The sequence below is a fragment of the Periplaneta americana genome, chromosome 3 (genome assembly GCF_040183065.1).
Source record: "Periplaneta americana isolate PAMFEO1 chromosome 3, P.americana_PAMFEO1_priV1, whole genome shotgun sequence".
NCBI classification, from domain to species: Eukaryota; Metazoa; Arthropoda; class Insecta; order Blattodea; family Blattidae; genus Periplaneta; species Periplaneta americana.
In genome coordinates, this window is record NC_091119.1 from 140,996,328 (window position 1) to 141,012,613 (window position 16,286).

General features: G+C 36.3%; 1 protein-coding gene across 2 annotated transcripts in view; it reads left to right on the plus strand.

Annotated features, from left to right (window-relative positions):
• LOC138696567 (uncharacterized) overlaps positions 1-16,286 on the plus strand; it is a 343,837-nt gene that overhangs the window by 182,133 nt on the left and 145,418 nt on the right. The window contains exon 1 of one of the 2 annotated variants that reach the window (XM_069821694.1): positions 15,527-15,808. The exons of the other annotated variant lie outside the window; for it this stretch is intronic. Within the exon in view, the coding sequence (XP_069677795.1) occupies positions 15,691-15,808 (118 nt within the window). The 5' untranslated portion in view covers positions 15,527-15,690. Of the gene's footprint in view, positions 1-15,526; positions 15,809-16,286 lie in introns of those variants that run through there. 2 annotated transcript variants of the gene reach the window in all.

The following is a 16,286-nucleotide window of genomic DNA, read 5'->3' on the forward strand; positions in this document are numbered from 1 at the left end:
CTGCTTAAGAAGACAATATTTGAAGAGAAAAATTCGCTCCGGTGCCGGGGATCGAACCCGGGTCCTTGGTTCTACGTACTAAGCGCTCTGACCCCTGAGCTACGCCGAATTCAATCCACAGCACCGGATCGAATCCTCCTCAGCTGAGTGCGCTCCTAATATAAGGCAGTTGACATTGGACATATACGTCAACTTATATGCCTAACTTGGAGTCAGGCCACAAAGGGAAACATTGAAGGAGGAAGATTCGATCCGGTGCTGTGGAATTCCTTGGTACGTAGAACCAAGGACCCGGGTTCGATCCCCGGCGCCGAGCGAATTTTTATCCTCAAATATTTATTGTCAATACTACAGATATTATTCTGTAGGACAAATTAATAAATCTAGTATATGCTTAAGAAGAGCTAATTCATTTTTCTGGTTAAATAACAAATTGAATAACAACTTAATCTTTCATTTGTAAGAAAATGAAGTCATATAATTGTGTTACAAGTATAGTCCCACTCGTTACCTTGCAGTTATGCCACTAGCCTAACAAACAATTTCATATTTCGAAACGGTTTCACTTTTCTTTTTACTGAATTTATACAAATTAATTCAAATTGCTTTAGAAATCTGAAAGCAAACATTCCTAATAATTATTGCATCGTGAAACTAACTTTGAATTAAATATCTGCATAAAGTACTATCCTCTGTTGTTTCATAGTCAGATGTATGCGTAAAGTATTATTCTTGATATTCCTCCTGTTACTGATTGAGTAATGCTACCGTCCTTCGTTTCATTAAAAGCCTCGCGTCCGATAGGAATAACTGGTTGTTTTTCCCTATCTAAATCTGAAACACAAGAACAAAAAAGGATATTTATGGCAAACAGTATAGCGACAAACATTCCACCGTGATGAGTCTGAAGAGTGTTGCATTATACAAACAAAGGATGTGCTAGACAGGATATGCTTCTCCCCACAAATATGATGAGCAGGAGATGAATTAAACGACGCCCTTCGTTGAATGGCATTCTTTTAAATTTGGTGAAAAGACTAAGATGAGAAATTAATTTATTCTTAATTATTTATTCCTCTTTTCTGCTTTCTCAACTCTACAGCTCAGAATAGATCTTGGCAAGAGTCCATATCTGGACATTCTTTGTGGAAATGATAGTGCTAGAACACACCACGGGACCTCAATGTCGTTGAACCAGAACTAATTTCGAATCTCCGTTTAATACGATATAGGACATACTGTTAACAACCGATGGACTATAACTTTCTAGGTGATATTTGAACGCATGGCTGTGCCTTCCATGTAGTGTTGAAATTATGCCTTAGGTCTAGTTCACAATGTTAACTTCAACGAAAAATTAGCTTTGACATGAAATTTAATATCTTATACCCGAAAAGTATGGAGACGCGTGCCATCAGACAGCTGCTGCTGTAGATATGTGTCTCGCCTCTTATTGGCTGGATATGAGATGACGCACTCAGAGCTCGGTTCACAACATGCTGTTGTTACTGTTCAACAGTGAATGTACACGATAGTATAAAATAAGTGACTATGGATTCTTATTGTTCAACAATGAATGTACACTATAATATGAAACACTGAATGTACAGTAGTGGCAAAAAAAAAAAAACCGAACCGACCCTTGTAGCTAATACAAAAGAATCCTGTGCTGTGTATTGTGTCAAACTGTGGTGATTTCAATATGGATAGTGAAGTCAGAGGTATGTAGTGCTGTTTAATGTAAAAATACGCACTTATCTTTGCCGAATAGAGGTATAAATGTAATATTGATGCCAGATGAAAAAAACTGAAAAAACTCTCAAAGTTTTTTTCGTCTGTAAGTTTGAGGCACTGAAGGAAACAAAAGACGGTAAGAATCGAACAAATGCAATAAATTTCATTGTTACAATTAATTATACAATATGGATGTGTTTTGTGACTAACAAAATTTGAAATCTGTGACTCTGAAATCAGCTACAAGGGTCGGTCCGGTTTTTTTGCCACTACTGTACACAACGATAGTACAAAATAAGTGACTATGGGTTCTTATTGTTCAACAATGAATGTACACGACGATAGTACGAAATAAGTGACTATGGCTCGTAACTGTTCAACACTGAACGTGCAGAGTGGTAGTATGAAATAAGTAAATATGGATTGATATTGTTCAACAGCGAATGTACACAACGACAGCATTAAATAAGTGAATAAAGCTTGTTACAGTTTAACAGTAAATATATATGACGGTTGCATGAAATAAGTAACTATAGCTTCATATTGTTCAACAGTGAATATACGCAACGATAAATTGACACAGGCCTAAGTGAATATAACTTATTACTGTTCAACAGTAATGTACATGACGATAACATGAAATAAATTAATATGACTTAATACACTCCACAACAGTCAAACTACACGACGATAAAATGAAATAAATGAATATGACTTAATATACTCTACAACAGTGAATATACACGACGATAACATGAAACAAGTGATTATGGCTTATTACTATTCAACAGTGAATGTACACTACAACAACAAGAATAAGTGACTAGCTTACAACTGTTCAACAATGAAATGTTAAATGTTATGTTTTATTTAACGACGCTCGCAACTGCAGAGGTTATATCAGCGTCGCCGGTTGTGCGTGCCGGAATTTTGTCCCGCAGGAGTTCTTTTACATGCCAGTAAATCTACTGACATGAGCCTGTCGCATTTAAGCACACTTAAATGCCATCGACCTGGCCCGGGATCGAACCCGCAACCTTGGGCATAGAAGGCCAGCGCTATACCAACTCGCCAACCAGGTCGACTCAACAATGATAGTACGAAATAAGTGACTATAGTTCGTAAATGTTCAACACTGAACGTGCACAGTGGTAGTATGAAATAAGTAACTATGGATTGATATTGTTCAACAGCGAATGTGCACAACGACAGATGAAATAAGTGACTAGAGCTTGTTACTGTTCAACAGTAAATATACATGACAGTAGCACGAAATAAGTAACTATATAGCTTAATATTGTTCAACAGTGAATATACACAACGATAAATTGACACAGGCCTAAGTGAATGCAATTTATTACTGTTCAACAGTTGATGCACACGACGATAACATGAAATAAATTAATATGACTTAATACACTCTACAACAGTGAATCTACACGACGAGAACATGAAATAAGTGATTATGGCTTATTACTATTCAACAGTGAATGTACACTACAACAAGAATAAGTGACTAGCTTACAACTGTTCAACAATGAATGTACACGACGATAGTATGAAATAAGTGACTATAGTTCGTAACTGTTCAACACTGAACGTGCACAGTGGTAGTATGAAATAAGTAATTATGGATTGATATTGTTCAACAGCGAATGTGCACAACGACAGATGAAATAAGTGACTAAAGCTTGTTACTGTTCAACAGTAAATATACATGACAGTAGCACGAAATAAGTAACTATATAGCTTAATATTGTTCAACAGTGAATATACACAACGATAAATTGACACAGGCCTAAGTGAATGCAATTTATTACTGTTCAACAGTTGATGTACACGACGATAACATGAAATAAATTAATATGACTTAATACACTCTACAACAGTGAATTTACACGACGATAACATGAAATATGTGATTATGTCATTACTATTCAACAGTGAATGTACACTACGACAGCAAGAATATGTGGCTTTAGCTTACAACTGTTAAACACTGAACTTGCACAGTGGTAGTATGAAATAAGCAACTATGGATTGATATTGTTCAACAGTGAATACATACAACGATAAACTGACACAGGCCTAAGTGAATATAACTTATTACTGTTCAACAGTTGATGTACACGACGATAACATGAAATAAATTAATATGACTTAATACACTCTACAACAGTGAATCTACACGATAACACGAAATAAGTGATTATGATATTACTATTCAACAATGAATGTATACTACGACAGCAAAAATAAATGACTTTAGCTTACAACTGTTCAACGGTAGCATGAAATAAATGAATACGGTTCTTACTGTTCAACAGTGAATGTACACGGCGTTAGCATGAAATAAGTGAATATGGCGTATTAAACAACATTGAAACAGGTAAATACGGCTTGCAACTCTACAATGATGGATATATACGACGACAGTATGAAGGAAGAGAATATGTTTTATTATTGTGCAACAGTGAATGTACGCTACAAGTGTCTTAAACGCTCGGAAATCCTTGAGTAGACCAGGAAATCCCTAGGTCAATTTGTCATCCAAGTCTTTTACCTACTAAATAGAGCTTTGAGTGGACTTTCTTGTATTTCAGTCGACTCTGGGATCGCTCGCTGTCAGAAAAGTAGTTGAGTAAGAAATGTCCGGAAATGAGTAGTGATAATGACTCCAAGAGAGAAGTTGTAAAGTTCAAGGTTGTGGACGAATGAAGATACACGACAAAGATTGGAAGTTGAAGGATCAGTTGTAGAAAGTGAGGAAAGTAAAATATTGAAATGGTATGCGCACGTGCAAAGGATGGATGAAGAAGAAGCTGGCCTCGAAGAGAGATTCGATAGTCTCAACCCGGTGAAACACGTTGGACTCGCCAAGTTCATGGCCAGGAAATATAAGAAGTCTGTACCGTTTGACAGTTTCTAGAAATTCCTTACTGAATGACAGAAATATAAACATACCTAACTTATTTCCAAGCCCTAACGCAAAACGGAGAGGTTAGTTTGTTAGTTTACGAAGCAAGGATATATGATATATTTTCCCATCTTTAGGGACGAAATTTACTGTTGGTAATGTATTGTAATTGACAGTCATTGCTTCCTCCGCCAATTAAAGCCATCATAAAATCAAATTTATCAGCAATTTATGAATTAAATAAAATAGACACGAAGTTCTATATAGAAATATAATTCACGTACTGTTCATATAAAAAAGACAGGAAATTTAAGAAAAGCCCTAAAGTCTGTACAGAAATTTACTGCAATGGGATTAGAATAAAAAATACAATTTTCTGTAAGATTTATGTGTATCTATTGAAGAGAACGAAATAAGCTATCAATAACAGTCAATCTTCTAATAATAATAATAATAATAATAATAATAATAATAATAATAATAATAATAATAATAATAATAAATGTTCATAGTTTTCTGCTCAAAGCAGGTCTCTCAATGAAATCCAGCATTCTTTCTTTCCTATTTTCTGCTTTCCTCATTCTATCCGCATATGAACCATACAGTGTATCTTAATATCATTTATCAACTGATGTCTTCTTCTGCCTCGAACTCTCCTCCCGTTCACCTTTCCTTCCAGTGCATCTGGGAGTTTCTTCTCAGTCAGTGAGCCAATCAATTCCTTTTCCTAATCTGTTTCTACATCATTTTTTCTTCACCAACTCTTTCCAACACAGCTTCATTTCTTATTGTCTGTCCACTTCACATGCCTCATATCCGCATTTCATATGATTCTAGTCGCTTCTCTTCACTTCGTCTTAATGGCCATATTTCTGCCCCATACAATACCACAATCCACACGAAGCACTTCACTAGTCTCTTCCTTGGTTCTTTTTCCTGAGATTCGCAGAAGATGCTCCGTCTTCTATTAAAAACTTATTTTTCCATAGCTATCCTCCTTTTGACTTCCTGGCAGCAATTCATATTCCTGCTTATAGTACACCAATTACTTGAAACAGTCCACTTGCTGTACTGCCTCATTTAGAATTCGCAAGTTTACCCTCTTTACTTTTCTTCCGATGACCATTGACTTCGTCTTCTTTGCATTTATCTTCATCCCATAGGCCTACTGCTCACAGCTGTCATTTAGCTCCAGTAGCATAAATTATCCTTTAGTATTATCTCCTCTTCTGCTAACAATACCATATCATCAGCAAATCTTATGCATTTTATTCCTCTACCTCCTACTATCGGGTTCCCATGTCCTGAGAACAGTTCTTAATTAAATCCTCCAACTATATGTTAAACAGAGTAGGTGATAGGCCTAAGGTACATCTTTGTCGTACTCCTTTTCCTATTTCATTTCCTTCCGATATTTCTTCTCCTATCTTGACTTCGACTAGTTGTTTCATATAAAGGTTACTGAACAGCCTCCTCTCTTTCCAATCCACACCAATTTTCTTCGGGATTCCTAACAGTTCATACCAATTCACTCTGTCAAATGCCTTTTCTAGTGCCACAATATTACGAGTACATACACTGTATACACTTATTTATTCTTACCGAGGTATCGTATCATTCGCTGATTGTTCACAGCAGTCCAATTGCATCTCTAATAATAATAATAATAATAATAATAATAATAATAATAATAATAATAATAATAATAATAATAATAACTTAATCATAATCATAAAAATACATTAAACAGAATGTATTATTAAACTGACAAGTAAAAAACTATTTTAAGCAACAGACAATAATTCACAATGTACTGGAATACAGTGTTGTATGAACACATGACAATATTCCGTAAATAGCCTACTCTTAATGTTATTTAACCATCTGAATGTGAATAACGCTAAGCCTGTAATTAAAAAGTTACACATGTATTGTGCGCTCGTCTGTATCAAAGCACAACTGAACACCATTTTTAAAATAACTTGTATTGTAATTCCCCATTGGGATTTTTCCAAGTACAATGTGAACCAGTCCATTTCTATACACAAGGGAGACCGTGTATATGTATATATATATATATATATATATATATATATATATATATATATATATATATACACGGTCTCCCTTGTGTATAGAAATGGACTGGTTCACATTGATATTCGGATATGACGTATTTTTATGGCAACGTCGGTGTAATTTCCGTTTCATAATATCGTTTCATTGTTTGTATTAGTGCAGGTCGAATATAGACGTTACACGTCAAAATATATCCTGTTTCGAACTGTATTAATTCCATCCCATTAGGAAGAATTTCTATATTAGCAGAAGTTCCCTAAAAATAAAATAACTTGTTATTTTACATTTTCATGTCTATGTTAGTCGCGGACAGCCGATGAGGGGTGGTCCTTCAGCTTGGGGCTTGGGCAAAGGGCTAACAACCCATCACGTAAAAAACAGCTTGTTACGAAACCTTTATAAAACAATTATATTACCGGTTGGTCTTTATGGTTGTGAAACTTGGACTCTCACTTTGAGAGAGAAACGTAGGTTAAGGGTGTTTGAGAATAAGGTGCTTAGGAAAATATTTGGGGCTAAGAGCGATGAAGTTACAGAGAAATGGAGAAAATTACACAACGCAAAACTGCACACATTGTATTCTTCACCTGACATAATTAGGAACATTAAATCCAGGCGTTTGAGATGGGCAGGGCATGTAGCACGTATAGGCGAATCCAGAAATGCATATAGAGTGTTAGTTGGGAGGCTGGAGGGAAAAAGACCTTTGGGGAGGCCGAGAAGTAGATGGGAAGATAATATTAAAATGGATTTGAGGGAGGTGGGATATGATGATAGAGACTGGATTAATCTTGCTCAGGATAGGGACCTATGGCGGGCTTATGTGAGGGCGGCAATGAACCTCCGGGTTCCTTAAAAGCCAGTAAGTAAAGTAAGTAATGTTATGATTAATCCAGCCCTTGAGCTGAAAAGGTGTGTCGTGAAAGCCTTCATTCCTGAACATCCTCTTCCAGTGTTAACCTCTCTAAACGTGACAGGGAGTCATTACTCATTACGAAGGTATAAGTTTGGGGAAATGAAGTGGGCGGTGGATGGTTCAAATAACTTAGATATTTTCACTGTGACGTAATGTCAGAAGAATCCGAGGTTTCGAAGAACCATGTCCTTCCTTCTCTAAGGCAAGAAGCTAAAACAATTCGCTTTGAAATATAGACTTCTGTTCTGAGGAGGAAGTCCATTTAATATAATACTAACTCTATCTTCAGGGTACAAGTTTATGTTGCTTACAAAGGTAGCGATTCAGAAGTACAAAGTGCCATAAAGTCAATCATTTGGAAATACTGATAGTGAGTCACAGGGAATGAACGGACGAAGAGTAAAAATTATTTTATCATAAATTTATGATTTCCATATTGCAAAAAGACTCCTGCATTTAAGTAACACGTGCTACAATGTATTTCCTTGAAATATATTACTAAGACATAATATGATCCATATGAATGAATTCTTGGCTCCTAAAGGCAAGAGTTGAAGTGCAAGATGCTTAGAAATTTTAAGAATGTCAAGATCGAAGCTCATAGCTTTCGCTGAATCGAATAGTCAATGATTTATGACATTGGAAGAAGTCTATAATTTCGCAGAGCTCAATAATATTTTTGGTTGGGGCAGGGTGTCTCGGGTTGCTACCTCACCCCCTGCCACTACAATGTCTGTCTAATCTAATGATTCCCAATTTTTTTGAAGGGGCGACTCACTTCCGTGCGAGCCTTTTGTTTGTGGTACCGGTACTTAAGCCGGATCGAAAAACACAAATATAGAAAACAATAATAATTTTACTAAAAATCAGTGGATTCCACCCAAAGAACGACAAAAATACAATGATATAGTACAAAATGACACGAAATATTACGCAAAAATCATTTCTAGTACTTCAAACTATTTGGTCCACCATCGTGGAGCTGCGGTGATAGTTCAATACAAATATAAAAAATTATACTTGAGGTATGTGTTACCTAACAGATTAGTAAATAAACTTAATTTCTGGTTGACATAACTTGACAAAAATAAATTTTAATCATGCCATTCACATGCCGTATGATACAGAGTTTCTTTTTGAGGACATGACATTAAATTTGCACAATTTTAAACAACAGGTTTTCGAGTGTTTCCAGAAGAAACTCAAAACAATTACGACATCACAGATTGGTACTGAATCCGTTTTTATAGACAGTTGCGCTAAACTGGCTGAAATGAAACAAAGAGTATGACGAAACTCATTGAAGCTATGTACCTACAGATTAAACGTGGAAACAAGACATTTTCCGCGGACTTTGATAAAAAGAATGTAAGAATGTGTCGAGCTTGCAAAACAAGCTCGTGAATATTTGATAATATATTTGTAACCGTATTTGTACAAAATAACTTTCTCATATATTACTGTCATCACAGAAAAAGCGAGAAATTTTCGAAAATGTCACTATATAGCAGAGACCGGCAAAATCTCATTCAGGCCTGTCCATAATTGTTTACGTCCGTGACTGGGCTTACGCACGGTATCGTTCGCCTGCCTGCAACCTTCCGTCACAAGCAGACAGGCAGAGTGGTTGCACGTGACTTCCAAACAGTCCTAATAGGTGACCCGAAAGGACTGCTGTGGCCTGCGACCTGCACCCCAAACTGTGCTGTTTTCAGTTGCATCGTGCTTGATAAACTTCAACGAAGTGTCCTCCAAACGTGACATGAAGCATAGATCATTCTAGCACCCGTTTCAGGTTAGTGCTGATGTTGGACATTAATATACTGTAGTATATTTTTTCAACATACTAGATTTATTGTAACTGTTAATATTAAGTTTTAACAGTGATAAGTGTATTAGCAGTAATTCGTGTACTACGATCGGGATTCTATGAACTGTCTGTCAGTTTTTCACGTGGCCATTTTTTATGATATGCACACTATTTATATAATTTGCTGGAACCATAACCTTACGTATTCAGTTATTTTGAGGTTATAAAATTATTTTAAATGTACTAAGCATTCAGTTAGCAGCATTTTCAACTACAATTCAGCAACGGTAGACAGACGTCACACGCTATGAATTGGCAAATGGGAGAGATTTCAGAATAAATATTCTAATTTATATTATTTAAATGTGCCTGCATTTTTCAGTAAGGTATAAGGAGAATTACAAGAAACCTCACGAGAGTTAACCTCGAAAACAGAATCACGTAGAGAAAAAATGCTGTCGCACGATTAGTCAATCCAGTTTCAGTAACAAAAAGTTAAATTATTTTTTCATACTTTAAGGATATTTTTAAACGTAATTCATGTGGTGATCTTAGTGAATATGCAATAAGGAATGAAAATGTTAATTGAATAGTGTGGCGATTAGGCAGTAAAGGCTGTAAGGTTAAGAATCACGATCATCGTATTGTCTGGAAGTCTGGTATCTTTCTCGTCATCTCTGTGTAGTTTCCACCTCAGGAATTCTAAAGTATTGGCGTGACTGTGTACTGAACTATGTCCGGAGTTTGTATCCGACGTAAGACACTTGGATCTAATGCGCATAACAGAAGTATAAAGAAAGTGGAATCATCTAGTTAACAATAAATAAAGAATATATTAAATTAATAAATTCGTCTAGTTTTTTAACTTTGAATTCCAATATAAGAATAAAAAGTGAAGAGACTGAAGATAAGAATATCTCAGATTTTTGGAACAAAATAAGGCAATATAATATTCTTCTTTCTAACATACCGTTTGCTGCGCTATTATTCCACTTTTAAACAAGCTTTCTTAACAATTACAACTCTGAATTAAATGCGAAAAGACACAGTCGTGCACCTGAAGCAGAATATTTTTCGTCAGTTCTACATTTATATGGTGCAAAAGTGGTGCAATTTTAAATACCTGAAAAATATAAATTAGCCTATATTTTTTGGTATTTAATCTAATATCGCACTGTCGTAACTCCCAGAAGTTGGATTTTGAGTTACAAGCAGTATTGTAATCTTTATTTATTCCTCTATCAAACAGTAGGACTGTCGTATCTCTAAGTTCCAGTGCAAAGTCTGTAGGGCTCATACTGATACTTGGTAACCCTGAGTATTCATACGACTTTGAAATGTTTATCTTGCATTTACTCAAAACTAACTTTTCGTAGTTAAGATAGTATTATTCTAAACGTGAGCTATACTCTTCACTTTCTTACGGAGACATTCTAAAGATTATCAAATCTGTCTCCATTGGGGTAGTTTTTATTAAATCCCTGGGAAATGTTCAGAGGAACTTCGTAAGTAATCGTTAGACATGCTTACAACTGTTTGAGACTAATCAACACTGTTTTATTCCAATATATTTTAGGGTGTTATTCATAGACATTTCGCTAGCCCGCGCTACGAGCGTGCTAAACTAGCCCCGGCTATCAACTGATTACTTGTACAGGATTCATATCATATCATATCATATCGCTAACACTGGTTTATGAGTACGAAAAACTTTAGTTCGCTGATCATCCACCGGAATAAAATCCAAATACATATAATATAATTATCACAGTATTAAAACGGATAATATTACAATTCATGTTTCAACTATATACATGTTTCTGGACCTGCAGTCCTACTTTCAGTAGTCATAACTAATCAGCTGGTGTTCACTGAGATATGACGCCGGTGTGTGTTGATGACTGAATCACACCGGCGTCACAACAAAACAAAATTATTTGCTTTACGAGTCTCTATACATTACAACGAGTCAAGGCTAGTCCACAATAAGCGGAACGGAAACTACAACGAGAACGAGAACGGAAATAATATTAAAATAAATGTATTTAAATGTGAGCATTCACAATTAACTATTGTGAATGCTCACATCTAATACATTTATTTTAAGATTATCTCCGTTCTCGTTGTCGTTTCCGTTCCCGATTTATTGTGAACCAGCCTTGACTGTAAACATTTTAAGTGTTCCAAGAGAAAAAATTCTCCTTTTTTTCTGATAAAATACGTTTTCTTCTTTCATAATGAAGTGCTCGCTACCAAATTCTTCTATTGAAGCACTCGTGTCCAACCATCTAGCTTTGTTTTATTTTGACACCTGTAGAAGAATTTTTATACAGAAGTTATACAGTACGACAACTCGAACAGTAGAACATACTGTGTAATAAAATCTTGTAATAACACTCTAGAAAAATAACGTGCTACTACAATGTACAATAATATTTCTGCACAAAAAAAAAGCGAGAGAAAGACAGACGGATAATCCAACAATCGGTTAACAGGATGACGGATAATCGCGGTTCTACTGTACAGTGAACAGACTTCAGCCAAGTGATGGAGCACAAAATGCATCTCGCAAACAGTACAGATCAATGGAGTCATCAAAGAGCCAATTGGCTGGTCTCCTGATCTGAGAAAAATCATCAAAGAGCCAATTGGCTATTCATTCATTCATTCATTCATTCATTCATTCATTCATTCATTCATTCATTCATTCATTCATTCATTCATTCATTCATTCATTCATTCATTCATTCATTTTATTCCATAGATCTTACATGAGCAATGAAGCTTTAAGATGTGGAACATGTCAACATTTTACAATATTACAATTACAATTTTTACAAATTTTTATAGTTTTACAATTTAGTAATTTTCTACAATTTTTACAATGTTGTACACTTTTTTTACATTTTGGCGAGATGTAGTGAGATGAAATGAGGTCCGAGGATTCGCCAAAATATTACCCGGCATTTGCCGTTAAGATTAATCCCTACGCGTTCGAATCTTCAAACAGCCAAACTGGCTATTACCGTTTCGTGCCTAGACTCCTCCTCCTAGTTGGTACCATCGCGTCTCTCCTCCTGATCAGGTCGCTGTACTTCTGCCCCTCCCCCCCCGTATGTTGTAGCTAATCAGTTACGTCCATTTTCGGCTTACCCACTGGAAATTTCTAGCGCTCCTTCACTGGGGCGGCGAAACCCGAAGTGAGACAAGTGGCCAAGAGGCTTGGAGCTCACATATTCAGTTTTTCACAGCCCCAACTCCCCCCTTGCAAGGACGTGTTTTCACGTACCTTTAAAGCTTCTCCTCCAACTTCCCCCCTCATTCATACATTCGAGTCAAGAAATCTAAAAATCGTACCGTTTTTAGAAAAGGTATTTTTTAACAGAAATGTATTGGAGTACATACTTTAGAATCTCCCTCTTCCCACCCATAAAAGTTAATTTCATTAAAATATTATGTCGCGGACTTACCTACTCTTGTTATAACTAAGGTGGAGGAATAATCCCATGATACTCTCAGGAACTGAAAGCATACTTCTCCAGTCCAATCTTGTTTACCGAGCAAGCCAACATAACGTTTCTTGACAGAATTTAAAGAAACTTAAGATTCCGCTGTTTGAATCCCATCCTTACAATTACAGATAACGCAATTAAAATTGCAGAAGCCGAGTCAAGCGTGCGATAGTCCGACGCAAGGGCGACAGTATGGCGGTAATCTCGAACAAGTTTATTGCCATCTTCGGAGTTGTTAAGCACAAACGTGTTGCAATGTGCAGCGAGGACCACGACCTCGGCGCATCGATTGGATAATAACATTAAACAACAAAAAATAAAAGGGCATCATTAAACAAGTAAATTAAGCTTCCTTTGCGGGCAATTATCTGTTACTCCCCCATACATGTCGCGCAGGTAGGTTCAACCCTTTGCCATTTTTGGAGAGCCACGGTTCAGTGCCAGCGCTGGACAAGAGCCAGGCCGCATCACATTGATCTGCGTGATGGGAGTCCGATACAGAGACACGTCACTATAGCCACAGTGACACCACAGTCTACTATATACAGTCACGAAGCATAAGTTGTTGAGGTTGCTAGGAACAATAGGCTGTGCAGGTACTATTTCGCATTGTCTGTAATGAGGCGATAGTAGCGATCCTAGTGGTTAGCAACTATCTATGGATCATATTTATTACATATTGAGCTTCGTGACTGTATATACTACACTGTTGTGACATTAGCACTACATGGACCGTTTAAAATACAGTAGGGTTGCCAGTGAAGCAATCAGAGATTGAGAAACAATCAAACAGGGAATAGAGAAAGGAAACGAAGCGAGGGAACTCTAAAAACCCCTATAGTGACTGCGTATTTTTCAATGTTTCACAACATTTTCTTTAAATGTACCTCTTAGGTTTCCAATAGTTTTAAGTACCTCGACACTAAATATAAATAATAACGAGCGATTTTTAATGTGCAACAATCATTACTGGTGTCCAGATGTTTGGCAAAATGCCTTTTTTATTCGGTGGAGGTAAATCATTATTTGCAAAGATATAAATGTGATTTTGAGTAAATCAAAGTGATAGGGCCAATTTTTATTTTGCCTATTTTGCATTTCTTTTAATTAATTAATTAATTTAAATCTACCACCAACAGAAGCAAGCTTCCAATTATAGGTGGCTTACATTGATAATGTGTTTCTTACTAATAAAAGCCTTTTTGTCATTTTAAAGTAATATTTCTTAGTTTTTGCAATTTTCTAATTAATTATAATGTAATGTGTATGAAATTTAAATATTTGAAACAATGATTACCTTTACTAACAATAGTAAATAAAAGTAATTTATTTCAGTGCTTAATCTGCTAATATCGTGCTTTAATACTATTAGTGTAATATGAATAATGATCAACAATCCACAGTTACAAATATAATATTGATATGTCTTCACGGTACCTTTATAATTTTAAATATTAAGCTCGTTCTCGTAGAAGTTGTCACGTAGCATTTCCAATTGTTTGTTTTCATATTTACAAATCGTAGGCCTACTGTTACAATTTTGTGCTACACGTGTTTATTATTATAGGAGAAAGAAATATGGGTGAGAAACAGTTATTTTCGAGTGACAGAAGGTATGAGATCGGTTAGCTAGACTGCCTAAATTCAGTAAACCATTGAAAAGTAAACTTCAGGATTTCGGCAGGCGCGCTCGTCTTTAGGTTCACTGGTTCACTGAAACCCCTGTCTCTTGAAGCCACTCATTCTCTTCATAATTAAGAGTAACTATAGAAAGAAACTGCTGGATGTTCGGCTTCTTTTGGTTAGAGCATAAGTGAGTTATAGCCAGTAAAGTCGGGCGAAATAGTTGCAACTGGGGGTTCATTCTCAGACGTGAACCAGCTAGACCTTTTAAAACAGAGTGCGGCAGTGGGAACACGCTAAGAAGTAGAGGAAAAGTGTGTTGAAAAAAAAACGCTGTTGTCGCCAACGAAAGCTGTGGCTCCAACACTGTCCTTCTCTGTCACTCACACTAGAGGAAGCGCAAAGAAAGCTGCGCAGAGAACGATATTCGGTCCTCGTGCTGCCATGCTCGTTACAGGGCTGCTATAAATCACCTAATGCTGATTACAGGGCGCATTCGAAAGCGCAGTCTTGAGCTGTTCGTATCTTGGAGTGTTGCTGTGCAGAACAGATAGAAGCCAGCGTGTGCGTTACATATTCTGCGTTTTATCCCTGATATCAGGAGGTTTATATAGTTCAAAATGTGTTTGTTTGTTAAATAACAGAGTTCTGTATAATATTCTATGTACTTAAAAATGCCCAGCCACCGGCATGGCTCAGTCGGTTAAGACACTTGCCTGCCGGCTGAAGTTGCGATCGGGCGCGGGTTTGATTCCCGCTTGGGCTGATTACCTGATTGGGTTTTTTCCGAGGTTTTCCCCGACCTTAATGTAAATGCAAGGTAATCTATGGCGAACCCTCGGCCACATCTCGCCAAATATCATCTCGCTATCACCAAACTCACCGACGCTAAATAACCTAGTAGTTGATACAGCGTCGTTAAATAATCAACTAAAATAAAAAATAAAAAACAATGCCCCCCGCTTCGCTCTAAATTAGGAAGTGCTAATGAAACGTTACACAGTCAAACTCGGGTGAAAAGGTTTCTTCGAAGTACAATGGAGGAAGAACGTCTAACGGCCTTAGCAATGCTATCCATTGAAAAATCCATGGTTACGGAATGTGTGGATTTCAACGAGAGAATGATCAACATATTTTCAACAAAAAAGGACAGAAGGATGGATTTTCACTACAAACATTCAACAGCAACACCGTCCTCTTCCGAATTACTGGGTTGGGTGAGTATTTGATTCTTACAGTTTGATTGTATGTTTATTTTTTCTGAGAACGAATTCATGTACACGAAAACAGTAATGCTATAAATTAATGTCGTGACTTATTTATGAGTACCAATATTCAATATATGTGAACCCCCAACATCAAATATCACGAGCCGCCACTGTGATTGCGTTAGTGAATTTGGTGCCCACAACCGATGCAAACAGTTTTGTTATGTAAGTTTTGTGAAAAGACAGTTAATCACGAAAAAATGTCTTTTATAAGTCAACATGTGTCACCTACGAAGTAAATATGTCAGTTATGTTGATATAATTTAAATTTATTGCTAAAATATTTTATGCCTTTTAAAATTTATAATGCCTTTTTCAAAGATTATTGTGCCTTTTTTACGTTTTTATTGCCTTTTTTGCCTGCCTGTTTTAACTGTTATAAATGTCTTAACATCCGGGCTCTAATCATTACTATTACACAATCATT